This window comes from Lynx rufus, unplaced genomic scaffold, assembly GCF_022079265.1.
Source record: "Lynx rufus isolate CCGP_SWC_20201006 ecotype Redwood Valley unplaced genomic scaffold, mLynRuf1.p SCAF_6, whole genome shotgun sequence".
In the NCBI taxonomy this organism is placed as follows: Eukaryota; Metazoa; Chordata; class Mammalia; order Carnivora; family Felidae; genus Lynx; species Lynx rufus.
The window spans coordinates 113,963,929-113,976,847 of record NW_025814878.1 but is presented as its reverse complement, the minus strand read 5'-3'; the positions used below and the strand labels follow the sequence as shown (position 1 = coordinate 113,976,847).

The window sequence follows — 12,919 nt, the reverse complement described above, 5'->3', positions numbered from 1 at the left end:
GACTTGAAACTTGTTTTCAAACCCTTCTCTAATTGATAGCCTCGGTGAGAAATCACCTTGAGAGCCTTCATCAAAGGCAGGGAGATGCGGGGAATGATGATTGTCGACACCACTCTTGGGCTAGGGGTGTCCCAGGGGCTGTACTGGAGATGGCCTGGGTTCGGGGACATGGAATGGGAAATGCAGAAGCTCAGCTACAGAGGGGCAGTGGGAGGGCACCATCCTGACTGGGAGGACGGAGTGCCGGGGGTGTCTGCATGGCGGAGGTCTTCGAGGCCCAGAAAGCTGTCCTTAGCACGGGAGAGTCCTTGAGAGGAAGGTTACTGCAGGGTGTCTTTTGGGTCATAATGACGGAAGGATTCGAGGGCAGAGGAGAAGGACTCCCAGGCTTTTCCAGAGAGCTGCAGGGGTTCCCCAGGATCAGGAGTTCCACCGGCAGGCTCCAAGCCCGTGCCCGCCACTAACCCCACTGAAGCCCGTCCCTTCAGGCTGATGCTGGTGGAGGAGGAGCTGCGCCGGGACCACCCCGCCATGCCTGAGCCGCTGCCCGAACCCAAGAAGAGGCTGCTCGACGCTCAGGTGGAAATTACAATGTCATTTATCTTCTCCGTGTCCCATCCCCATCCATCCCACTGTCCTTCGTGCACTCACTGCACCAGCCACCCGGCCCCATCACCATCTGTCTCCCACTGTCCTCCGTTTGTGCTCCCCGGTGACCCCATCTTCATCCCATCGTCTGTGCCTTTGTCACTCCTGGCAGTGTCAGCCCCACCCCTGTGCCTTCCTACCCCGTCTCTCCCGCTCCTCTCTGGGTCTCGGAATCTCCACCAGAACCTCAGTCTCTCTGCCCCCAGACCCCACCCCACCCAGTTCCTGGCACCCCTGCCCTGTCTGTGCCTGCACCTGTTCACCTCGGGAGTTCAACTTCCTCTGAGCTCATCTTGGGCCAGAAGCGCTAGAGGCTGCAGTTGACTAGACTAGAGCACAGGGCAGGGTGAGTTCCAGTTCCCAGGCTCTGAATGGTCCCCATCACCTCTGTTCTCTTGGCTCCCCAATTTTCCTGTCTCCTGGGCAACTCCCTAATAGCTTCCTCTTCTGACTCTTCAGCTCTAGAAGGCCCCTCTCACCTTGAAAGCTCTCCTTCCCTCAGTATGAAAATCCCTCCCTCTGGTCCTCACACCTGTCTAGGCCTCCAGCTCCCTGCCGCCCTCCCTCTCTCCTCAGCCAGCTTGTAGGACCTCCCTCCTGCACCCTTACCCCTTGCTCACCCCAGTTCTGCTCACTTTCCCACCCATGCTCCTCCTTCCTCTGCTCTGACCGCCAGGCTTCCCCACCACCACCGCCAAGGCTCCTGACCCCGTGACCCCACTCTCTCCCCCTGCAGCTCCTCATCAGGTAATTCTCCTGGTTCCGCTTTGACCACGGGCGGAGGACACAGGGGGAGGTGACTCCGGACCACTGCAGGTTGGTCGTGAAGCCCGCTCCCCTCCAACTCTCTGGAGCCTCTCCCCACCCTCACTGCTGCCCTCCACACCCGAGAACCTCCACAGACCCTACCCTCCTGACACCTCCTGCACAGACCCGGCTCCCAAGGCACTGCCCAAAGAGAGTACTCCCTGCTGCTCCCAGAAATGCTCAGTGACACCCCGCCAACACCAAGCATTTTGCCCTGGACAGGCCTGGCACATCCCCAGATCTCTCCTACAAAACCCGCCGCCCAACCTCCTCTCGGTCCTCTCCCTCTGCCTCTCCGGTGTATGTCTGTCACCCCCCATTTCACCAGAGCGTCCTTGGGAGTTGGGACTTTGGGGGTGGGCTTTGTTAAGGGGTGGCGGTGATGATGGGTTGGGGGACCCTGGCTAGAGGGGCTGTGCTGACTGCAGCAGGTAGGTGGGGGTTTCCCCTTCCTTCCCTAACCTCCGTTCTCCATCCCTCCTTCTACCCCTCACCCGTTTCTTTTCCTCCTCCCTTATATCTGAGTGGAAGGGATCTGTAGCTTCTGTTGGGCCCCAATGGGTGAGAGTTAGGAATGGGCAACTGACTCAGGAAGACTTTTGGGGGGGCTGAAAAGAATGCTGTTCAGGATGTCAGGATACTAGGCAGGGTGAGTGGAACAAGGAGAAACAAAAAAGGAGCCCTGACAGATGTTAGGATGCAGACGGGCCCATGTGGCGTGGGAGTTGGAAGTGGGGTGAGCCGTCTTCCTAGATAAGATCATGGGCTCAGTAGCCATGTGGATTTCTAGGCAGAGATGCCGGGAACAGCATGTTAAATAACCTGTCCGTCCTTATCGGAGCTCACCCCCCATCTCCCGCCACCCAGGGGCCTTGCCGGACGCGCGGTCCTACCTAATACCCAGTAAATGGGAACCTGTCAGCCACTGATACCATTTCTGGGGTGCTTTCTTTTCTGCGGGATTGACCTGCAGTGGGCAGTGGCTCGTCACACTGTAATTTTAACTCTCTGCCTGCCCGGCCTCTCCGTCAAAGTAGTTAGTGATCTGCAAACAGATGCTACGAGTCACCAGGGGACCTCACCACTTGCAGGACTCCTGCCGCGAATTCTTTTGTAAAATGAATAACGGCGCCCTAATTTATCTACTTTCTAAATTTGGGTCCATGGGGGTGTAGGGGGCATGCCTGTGTTCTGTTGCCAGCAGACAGGCAGAGGGAAGGGAATCTGAGGTTCCCTTCCCTGCTCTCCTGCCACACTCAGGATCCCCTACCATACGTAATTTCCTCCCTTGCTGACTTGGGGAAAGTGTGCAAGATGCTCAGCAAGCTAAGAGGGGAGCTTTGCTTAAGGCTGAGGGTTTGGTGACCTTCTGAGAGGTGAGGTCTTTGATTTGAAAGGGAGAGCTGATCTGGGGGCCTCTACTGGGAATGTTTTGTATCCTATAGAGATACGGTTACGCAGAACCAGGCTGCTAGGCCTAAATGCCCTGTGGCCCAGGAAACAATTGGGATGCGTTTTTTTTTTTTAACATTTTTTTAAGTGTATTTATTTATTTTGAGAGAGAGAGAGAGAGAGAGCGCGCGCACATGCATAATGAGCAGGATGGAGGGGCAGAGAGAGAGGAAAAGAGAGAATCCCAAGCAGGCTCTGCACTGTCAGCGCAGAGTCTGACATGGGTCTCAGTCTCACAGACTGTGAGATCGTGATCTGAGCCGAGATCAAGAGGCAAATGCTTAACCAGCTGAGAGCCACCCAGGCACCCCTGGACACTTTCTAAATCACTCTTAGGTATTGGTCCCTCTGCAATTTAGCCATTGACTTAAAAACTAATTCTGTGCCTGTATTTTAAAAAGCCAAATGAGCAGCCAGAAGTATAGAACAGGTGGCTTTCTTCTCTCCTAGCGGAGGAACAGCAGCCAGAGCTGAGGGCAGGAGCCAGAAGCCAGGAGCTGGTCCAGGAGCAGGAGGAGGTGATAGAATAGGACCAGGGGTGGGAGGAGGGTCTGATACCCCTCACCCTCTAACTGGGATCCCAGGCAGAGGGATTGAAAGGATCCTGGGGGCGGAAAGGAATGAAGCAGTTCTGCTTCCTGGGGATGCGGAGATTGTGGCATGCTGTGCCTCTGCAGAAGCTCCCAGTCATTTCTGCCCTTAGCACGAGAGAGAGGCAGCCCTCCCACGATGTTTTTACCATCCCACATGACTTCCCTGAATCCCCCCTCCCCCGCCCCAGCCCAGTACAGTTAAACCTCTCTGATTTGGAGTGTTATATTGGGAAGATGGCCACTCTGAATAAGTGACAAAACTGAATAACAGTGTCTAACATTTAATGAAATGCATGTCTTCAAAATACGTACAGTAAGTAGAACTCGGTGAACAAGGCTTTTCCACTCCAGGCCCTCAGGGAGCATGCGTTAATGAATAGATAGGATTCAGAAGTCTGTTTGCTCGTACCCTCCTACAGACACGTTTCCACTATTAATGTGCTTAGCACGCCCTTTCTTCATAGATAAAGGAAAACTCAAGCCCAGTTTTTGTTCAAATTATGAAAAAATTCCAAATCCATGGGGGTCTGGATTAATGAGGTTTTGCTGTACTGCCTCCCCTTGTTCCCTCAATACAAAGTTCCTACCTCGGATTGGGGGTGGGCTGGGAGGGGGTTCCAAGAGGAGGAGGGAGGCTGGGTAGGGGGAAGATGCAAGGGTTTAGGTTGGGGGTGAGGTAGGAACTTGTTTCTTTTGACTGGTTTCCCGGTATGACTCCCTGGGTTGGAAGGCCCATTAGGAGTCTGGGGTGAGATTCCCTTCTCCCTGATCCCAGAAGATGTAACTTCTACTGCAGGTGAGAAACACAATAGGAGGACGGGGGTGGGGGGTTGTCTTGGGGGAAGGTGGGAGGACATGATTTATGGAATGGGCTGGCTATGGGGGTGGCTACGGCTAGGGGGGCTGACACCCAGGCCCCCGCGAAGCGTCTCAATAAGTCCGCGCTCTCCTCTTTGGTGTCTTGCAGGAGAGGCAGCTTCCCCCCTTGGGTCCAACAAACCCGCGTGTGACGCTGGCCCCACCTTGGAACGGCCTGGCCCCCCCAGCACCGCCCCCCCCCACCCCGGCTGCAGATCACCGAGAACGGCGAGTTCCGAAACACCGCAGACCACTAGCCCACCCAGCATCACAGACCTTCTTCTCCTTCCCCATGCACCCCACCCTGGAACAGCACCCACCACCAGGACTGGATATCGCCGAGGGACAGCGGGATTGCCTCCCTGAATGCCTCCTTGGGGGGCATCAATCCCCCACCCCCACCGCACCATTTCCAGGGGGGAGAGTGGGGACCCTTAGCTGTCCCCTTTTCCTTCCTGTTGGGGTGCTGCCCCCTGTGACCCCCAGGGACCCTTGCCCCAGGACACCACCTACCCCACACAGACCCCTTCACTCCGGGGTGCTATCCCCATCCTCTGCCTCATCGTTCCCCTGAGCACTGGGGGACAGACCCTCGCCCCCACCCTGGGGGTGTGGCACCTCCAAACTTTCAACTTCAGGGTGATTTTTTAGCAGTAACCAGAGCTGACAATCTAACTCCCCTCCACCGCCCCATTTTGGCCTCCCCTGTCCCCCTTGTTATGGGGAGGGGACCCCAGGTGAGGGGGCCCTATTACCCCTTGATTTCTCAGGAGCGTCTGGGGGGGCTCAGCACGCACAAACTCCTTCTCCTCCTACTACTCTTAAATTTACTCCCTCCCCACCCAGAACCCAGATGGGGTGGAGGGGCCACCGGGGCAGGGAGGGGGCGGCAAGGGGGGAATGGGAGTCATCTCCCCTTCCTCCCACACCTGATCTGCTCTTGGCTGGTCCCAGAGCGGGGTGAGGGGGCTTATGCCCCCCCCTCCCCCAGTGTGTTGGGTGGGGTGGAATTGAGGTTAGGGTGAGGGGTTAGGGTCTAGGAGGGTGTGTATGTTAGGGAGGACAGACTAGTTGATCTGCCCTACCCTGACACACACAGCCCCCCTTGTCCCTCCCCCTCTCTCTTCTTGGTCTCTACTCCCAGGGGGAGGGGGGAACTTACTCTAGGAAAAGCCATGTCTCTCTCCCCCAGGGTGGGGGGACCTGTGTTGGAGGAGGGGTGTTGGGGGCCCCCTTCCATGACTCTGTCCCCCCCCCGGGGGAGGTAGGACAGGGCTGGGCTTCCCTCTCATCCTCCCCCCTCCCCAATCTCCCTCCACCTCCCTCCCTCCCGCCAGCTCCACAATTTTTCGGTGTTTCTCTGTACATAGCTCTCTGGCGGGATAGGGGAGGTAGGATGGATGGGGTTTAGGGTGGGTAGGTCATGGGAGGGGAGAAGCCCCTCCTTGGCACCCCCTCTTCCCTGACTGCTGTCCCCTACCCAGCCTTGCCCCCTCATCCCTTCTTGCGTTTGGTATTGAGACTCTTTCCAGACTTCACCCTTCTTTCTTTTGTATGGACAGTTCCCCTTCAGTCCCATCCCCCTACACACATACACCCAGCCGGGGCCAAATTTATACTTATATAAAAGTTGTAAATATGTGAAATTTTATCCCTGTGCCCTCTCCTTGCTTTCCCAACCTCAGACCCTACCCCTGGATCCTCTTTCCTCTTCTCTTTGGCTGTTGTAATTATCTGGGGTTTGTACTGTACATATCGGGGGTGTGTGTGTGTGGGCTGGGGGCAACCCCTCTGTACAGAGCTTCCTGGCCCCCTCCCCCCCCACGCGTCCCTCCCCCTCCACCACCCTAAGGGTAGGGAGATGCTCTTCCTACTTGTTTTATTTTGTTTTCTCGTTCTCCCTCCCCACCCTGTCCCACCCCACTCCCAGCCTTCTCTGTCCTTCACCACTATCCCTTTTTCTCCACTCCCAGCCCCATTTCCTTTTTTTCTGGAGTGTGTGGTGAAACAGAAAAATCATGTTTAATAAACGGAGATTGTTCTTTTATCGCTGTACTGATTTTCCTAAGCTGCGACTTCCAGACAGACCAGCAAGTGACGGGATCTGCTTTTTCATAGGAAGGTGACCTGCTGGAAGAAACTATATCCCTGCGTGATGCCACGGTATTCCCCAGAATCTCTCTCCCACCCAGCGATGAGACTACTGTGTTTTTGAGCAGGGGGTTTGCACTGGCCAAGCTTACCCAATCTAGGTCTCTCCTCCGCACTGCTCCACTTAACCCGAAGGAGTAAAGAGGCCAAGGAACAGGAACAGTATCTGATAAATTCCAAGTTATGTTACACACACGTTTAGTGATCACCTAAAAATAAGGTTTATTTAATTGCTGGTTAAAATGCTACCGTACGGAATGGAGGAAAGAACTTGGTGCCTCAGCAAATCTGAGTTCCAATCCCAGACCCGTCACTTGGCAGCCTCGGTTTCCCCCAAGAAAACAGGATCGCGACATCTATCTTCCAGGGCTGGGGGAGGATACAAGGAGATGTGTGGACAGTACGTGGCCCGCACAGTAGGTACCGAATTAAACTCGCCTTCTCAGCACCTACCGGGGGACGGGCGCTACATTTAATCACCCTACGACTTTTGAGTCTCCCCCTCCTTCCGAGCTATGCTCTCCGGAGGTCTGGCTTGCGGTCCTCCCGCAGTAGAGGCCACCCCACCCGCAGCCGCGTAGGGGCCAGCGACCTCCTGCTAGCCCCGCCTTCTCGCCCGCGCAACCAATCAACACGAGGCTTTTAGGCCACTGCCCTCCGATTGGCTGCGGCTCTGGCACCGCCCACTACCCGGCGTTGGCGTCCGGCGGGAAGGCGGTGGCTTCCGGTCTGGGACGGCGAGGTGGCCGCAAAGGCACTCTGGTCCAGAGCCGCGTGTGTACCGGCGGGGGCGTGGCGGCGGGAAGGGCCTCTCGGCCGTCACTCAAGGTCTCCCGGTGGCCGCGGCTTCCCGGGAGCCGGGCTCTCAGGGCACCGTGAGAAGGAGCGGAGCGGAGGGCAGGAGCCGTCGGGGGCCGGCGAGGTCAGGCGCGTGGCTGGAAGGACCTCCTCATCCTCCTTCACAGGCCCTGGAAGTTAAACCCCGGTTGGTCTTTTGCTGTGGTTGTTTAGTTCTTATTTCCTTGGTGGGGGAGTGCGCGGGATTGATCTGCGGAAATCGCCACTGACTGCAAAGTTTCCACATGTTGGGTTGGGGAGGCGAGTGCTGTGTGAGGAGACGTGGTTCCCCTTACCCAGAGCTTCTGTGACCCCCGTCTCTTTCCTCCACAGCCTTCGTCCCGCGTGGGCTCCGCCCCCAGCCCCTCATCTCCCGTATTCGATCCTCTGGGATCTCTCTTTCTGAGGAGGCCATATGGATACCTCGACGCCTTTGCCTCCCGTCCCCCCCTCCCCGATCTGCAACCCAGCCCCGCGGACGATCCAGATCGAGTTCCCGCAGCATAGCTCCCTGCTGCTGGAAGCCCTGAACCGCCACAGGCTAGAGGGCAAGTTCTGTGATGTGTCCCTCTTGGTGCAGGGCCGGGAACTTAGGGCTCACAAAGCAGTGTTGGCTGCTGCCTCTCCTTACTTCCATGACAAACTTCTTCTGGGGGATGCGCCACGTCTCACTCTGCCCAGCGTCATTGAAGCCGATGCCTTCGAGGGGCTGCTCCAGCTCATTTATTCCGGGCGCCTCCGTCTGCCACTGGATGCTCTCCCTGCCCACCTCCTCGTGGCCAGTGGCCTGCAGATGTGGCAAGTAGTAGATCAGTGCTCAGAGATTCTTAGAGAACTAGAAAACTCAGGTGGTGGAATTTCAGCCCGGGGGGCGACCTCTTACCACACACTTCCTTCCACCACATCCTCTCCAGGAGGCTGGTGCATTCGCTCTTCCCCTTTCCAGACCCCAGTGCAGTCTTCCACTTCTACCGAGAGCCCCGTTTTAGGGGAGGGGAGCGAACTGGGCGATGTGTTACAGATTCAAGTTGAGGAAGAGGAGGAGGAGGAGGAGGAAGAAGAGGAGGAGGAGGAGGAGGACCAGGCGTCAACAGCACCCTCCCAGACTCCTCAGCCCCCGAGAGTATCAGGGAGCTTTCCCTGCCCTCATGGATCTCACTCACTGCCCGTATCCACTACGCCCCGCAGGGTTCCAGAGGGCGAGAGTGCACCCCTCGAGCCTCCTGCCCCTCATACTGCACTGCCCCCCAAAGTCTTCTACATTAAGCAGGAGCCCTCTGAGCCTAAAGAAGAGATATCAACAGGTGGAACTCAATCTGGAGGAGCAAAGGAGGAGACCAAAGTGTTTCCTGGAGGGGACGCTGAAGGGAATGGAGAGCTAGGGTTCTTGCTGCCCTCGGGAGCAGGGGCGACATATGGAGGAGGAGGAGGAGGAGGTCCATCCTGGAAACCAGTGGATCTTCATGGGAATGAAATCCTCTCAGGGGGTGGGGGACCTGGGGGGGCAGGACAGGCTGTGCATGGGCCTGTGAAGTTAGGAGGTACACCCCCCGCAGATGGAAAACGCTTCGGTTGCTTGTGTGGGAAGCGGTTTGCAGTGAAGCCAAAGCGTGACCGTCACATCATGCTGACCTTCAGCCTTCGGCCCTTTGGCTGTGGCGTCTGCAATAAGCGCTTCAAGCTGAAGCACCATCTGACGGAGCACATGAAGACCCACGCTGGAGCCCTGCATGCCTGCCCCCATTGCGGCCGTCGGTTCCGAGTCCATGCCTGTTTCCTTCGCCATCGGGACCTGTGCAAGGGCCAGGGCTGGGCCACTGCTCACTGGACTTACAACTGACTGCTGAGGCCATGCGCTAATTTCTAGTGCAGGAGAGCCACTGCTGCTGATGGACACTTTCCCCTCACCACCATTGCACCCCACTCTCGGATCTTGAAATCATGCCAAGAGAATAGATATATCCTGGACATCTTGTTCTTAAGTGTGGGCGTCGACCTGTCAGATTTGGGAATTCAGTTTTCTCATCTCGAGGTTTGCTAACCACCCCATCAGAAGGTGGTGTATAGGGCATACATAATTTGATCACTTGCCCATAATAGACCTCTCATACAGTAAACCAGATTTCAGATTAAGAGTTTGCTGAGAAAAGAGAGCAAAAAGACGTGACGATTAAATGTTTGGTCTCCACGAGGAGTTAAAGGAGCTGGTCTCCACGTAGGGATGGTCTCCACGTAGGGATGTTTGATTCTAAGGTCTAGTGATTCCGAAACTAATAAGCTCTGTGTTTTCGCCCTTGTCATTGCTGAAATGATTTAGGTAGAGTTCTTTTTATGTGCTTTCTTTTGTTAGATCTTTCCAGAAGCTCCTCAGATCATAACTTGCTCTCTCACCTTCCCAACACTTCTATTTTTAATGTGGTAGTTGAGCACTTTAACAAACTTGAGCATTCCAGGTGTCATTCCTAGAACCCTCTTTTTAACAGAGGGTATTCCCTCAACAGTCTGTGCCTCTTGTTTACCTGTGTCCACCACTGATCACCCATATATTGATCACAGTGATTGGAATGTGACCAGTGAACTCAGGAGGTGGCCACCGACCTAAAATGCTCTCAGGGTAGCACCACTGTTTTGAACAAGTGTCTGTTGTCAGAGGCTGAGACAGCGCAGAAGGCTGGAGAGTAACTGCACAGTAGGACCACACACTCTTCCTTTCCATCCCACTCACACGATAGCCCCTTGAGAGAGAGAAGAGAGAAGAGTAGATACTGGAATGGGGAGATTTTCACAGTTACTTAATTTCTTCAAATAAACTTTGCCCTGAAATCTAAGCTGACAATGGACTGGATTGAGTAATTTATTGGGAGAGACAGCATGAAAACAGAGTTGCAAAAACTTGAATGTGTTCCTTATGCAGCAGGGCTATGTTGATGGGGGAAGAATGGGATGGTTTCACATTGGTGCAGAGATCATTGTCCTCGACCTCAGTGGGCCAGGTTCTAGGCCTTGACCTGCCACTGAATGATCTCTAGTAAGTTCCCTTATCTTTCAGAGTATGAACTGGTCATTTTTGGTTTTGGTAAGGTGGTATATATCTCCTAACTGGTTCCCTGTCTTCTTACTTTTGAAGGTGTTGGTTCACATGATCTTTACCTGTACTCTCCCCTGACTTTTTGTATCATCGATAACATTTGGTTGTTTGGTTTGTTCTACATTTAGTGCATAGCACTGTGCTAGACCCTGATACCCTGACCTCCAAAAGTTCACAGCTACCACCAAAGCTAGACAAAAATGACAATGTAGTATGACACATCCATCAAAGGGGGCAGTGCAGGCTACTGTAGTGGCATAAAGGAAGCTGAGAGAAGACCTCTTGCAGATGAGCAGAGGTTTCACAAAGATCACTCTGTACCAGAGTATAGTGACGGTGTGGGTGGCTGCAATGATGTTGAAATGGTGAACGTGAATTGAAGTTAGAACAGTAGGGCCAGGATTGATAGCTTTCCCCAAGGCATGTTCCTTAAAATCTTACTGGGTATGGCACCCAGAAGAGGCTGAAAAATGTGACTTTATGGCTGAGAAGGTGAATTCGAGCTGTGATCTGTCAGCCCCTCTAAAGAGCCACGCCATGGTACCATCCCATGGTAAGGACTGTGAATACATTGGGAAGGGGGTCAGGGAGAGGGCTACCAATCTTGGATCAATTACAATCCCACCCACCTGCCATTCTTTTGGCACACATTCTGTAGGTGACTACAGACATACCTCAGCGATATCACACGTTCGGTTCCAGACCACTGCAACGGAGCAAGTCAGATGAAATTTTTGGCTTCTCAGTGCATATAACAGTTATGTTTTTATGGTAACCTGTTAAGTGTGCAGTAGCATTAGGTCTAAAAAAATGTACATAGCTTTAAAAAAATACTTTATTGCTAAAAAATGCTAATGATCATCTGAGCTTTCAATAAGTGGTAATTGCTGATCACAGACCACCATAACAAATATATTAATAATGAAAAAGTTTAAATATTGCAAGATTTACCAAAATGTGATGCAGAGACCCAAAGCGAGCAAATACTGTTGGAAAAATGGTGCCGATAGACTTGCTCCAGACCTTTAATTGCAGGCTTTCAACAGAATTGCTACAGACCTCAAGTTTGTAAAAAAACCTTTAGTTTGTGCAGTATCCACAAAGTGCAATAAAGTGGAGCGCAATAAAATGAGGCAGACCTGTGTATCTATTGAGCAGGATCCTTTGGTTGCAAGCAAGGGAAGCTGGCTCTGACTAACCTTATTAAAACAGGAATCTGGAAGTATGTGGGGTGGCTCCTGGGATCGAAGGAAGGGCTCAAGGACCAGCCTTTGGAAGGATAAGACCTGGATAAGGATAAGCCCTGGGCGTTCAGGGAGCAGAAATTCCTGGGGGATTTTTGTAGGTCGTATGTTTTGGGATGATCCAAGAATTCTTTTATCTTTTATTTTTTAATATCTTCGAAGGAGAGAGAGAGAGCGGGGGAGGGGCAGAGAGAGGGAGACACAGAATCCAAAGCAGGCTCCAAGCTCTGAGATGTCAGCACAGAGCCCGACCTGGGGCTCGAACCCACCAGCCGTGAGATCATGACCTGAAGTCAGATGCTCAACTAACTGAGTCACCAGGGCACCCCAATCTAGTCCTTATTTCTTGTGTTACTTATCTCAAGATAAAAATTCCCGGAAGAGAACTCTGAGCCTCAGGTCCACCCTCTGGCCAGAGCACCCTGAACATATGTTCCATCAAGGCAACAAAGTGGGCATGTGCAATCCTCAAGGGGAAATTGAGGTACTGGAATAAGAGTGGGGAATGGTGCTAGTCAGCCCAGGGGAACAGAGGCCCACCCCAGGTAACCTTCACCTGTTGCCCATCTTGGGATCCTTAAGGTGTCAGATACCCCTGGCAGTTAATAGGTATTCAAGAAATGGTGAATCTGCCCAACTTCCACCTCTGCCCTCTGAACTTAAGGCAGGATTGCTTCCTCCCTCTCCTCAGTCCCCACAGAACTTTGTTATTACTACTGCAAGCAAATTAAAATGCCATCTTAGAGTTTTATCGTTTTTAAGTTATTAGGAATTACACAAAAAACAAGTTCCATAACGAAAGATCTGGATGTAGACCCCTCGCCGTGCACGTGGAGCAGCCTTCCTCGGTCTCCTATGTAAATGGACTCCCTGGCCTAGCGTCTCAGTCCCTGGCACCCGGGATCGCGGGCCCAAGCCTACAAGGGGTTGCACAGAAGCTTCCACCAGGCCACAAGTGACAGCATGGCAACCATCCCTCCAGCAGCTCGCTCACTCGTGGCCACCCACCCAGCGCCACCTGGGTTCCACTTCCAGTAACAGCTTCTGTGGAATTGCCCAGTGTACTGGGGAAGCCATCCCTCACCACCCCTGTCTCCCCAGGGCCGACCTGGTGGGCACGCTTCTTTGGGAAGCCCCCTCTCCCAAAGTAGTTCATGGCTAACAGTGTTGGAGTCCCCAGCACGCTTGGAATCTCCCCCAGGCCTCCAATGGCACGATCACCTGTGACTTGACTCTGGAAG

General features: G+C 53.8%; 2 protein-coding genes across 2 annotated transcripts in view; both read left to right on the top strand.

Annotated features, from left to right (window-relative positions):
* Positions 1-4,701, top strand: part of SYNGAP1 (synaptic Ras GTPase activating protein 1) — a 30,289-nt gene extending 25,588 nt beyond the window's left edge. The window contains 3 exon segments of the mRNA XM_047102657.1: positions 489-579; positions 4,468-4,551; positions 4,553-4,701. Of these exon segments, the coding sequence (XP_046958613.1) occupies positions 489-579; positions 4,468-4,551; positions 4,553-4,615 (238 nt within the window). The 3' untranslated portion in view covers positions 4,616-4,701.
* Positions 4,702-7,286: 2,585 nt separating this feature from the next.
* On the top strand, positions 7,287-11,528 carry ZBTB9 (zinc finger and BTB domain containing 9). The gene is made up of 2 exons (XM_047102961.1): positions 7,287-7,494; positions 7,680-11,528. Exon 2 carries the CDS (start codon positions 7,762-7,764, stop codon positions 9,184-9,186), a length of 1,425 nt encoding a protein of 474 aa, XP_046958917.1. The 5' UTR covers positions 7,287-7,494; positions 7,680-7,761; the 3' UTR covers positions 9,187-11,528.
* The last annotated feature ends 1,391 nt before the right edge of the window (positions 11,529-12,919 follow it).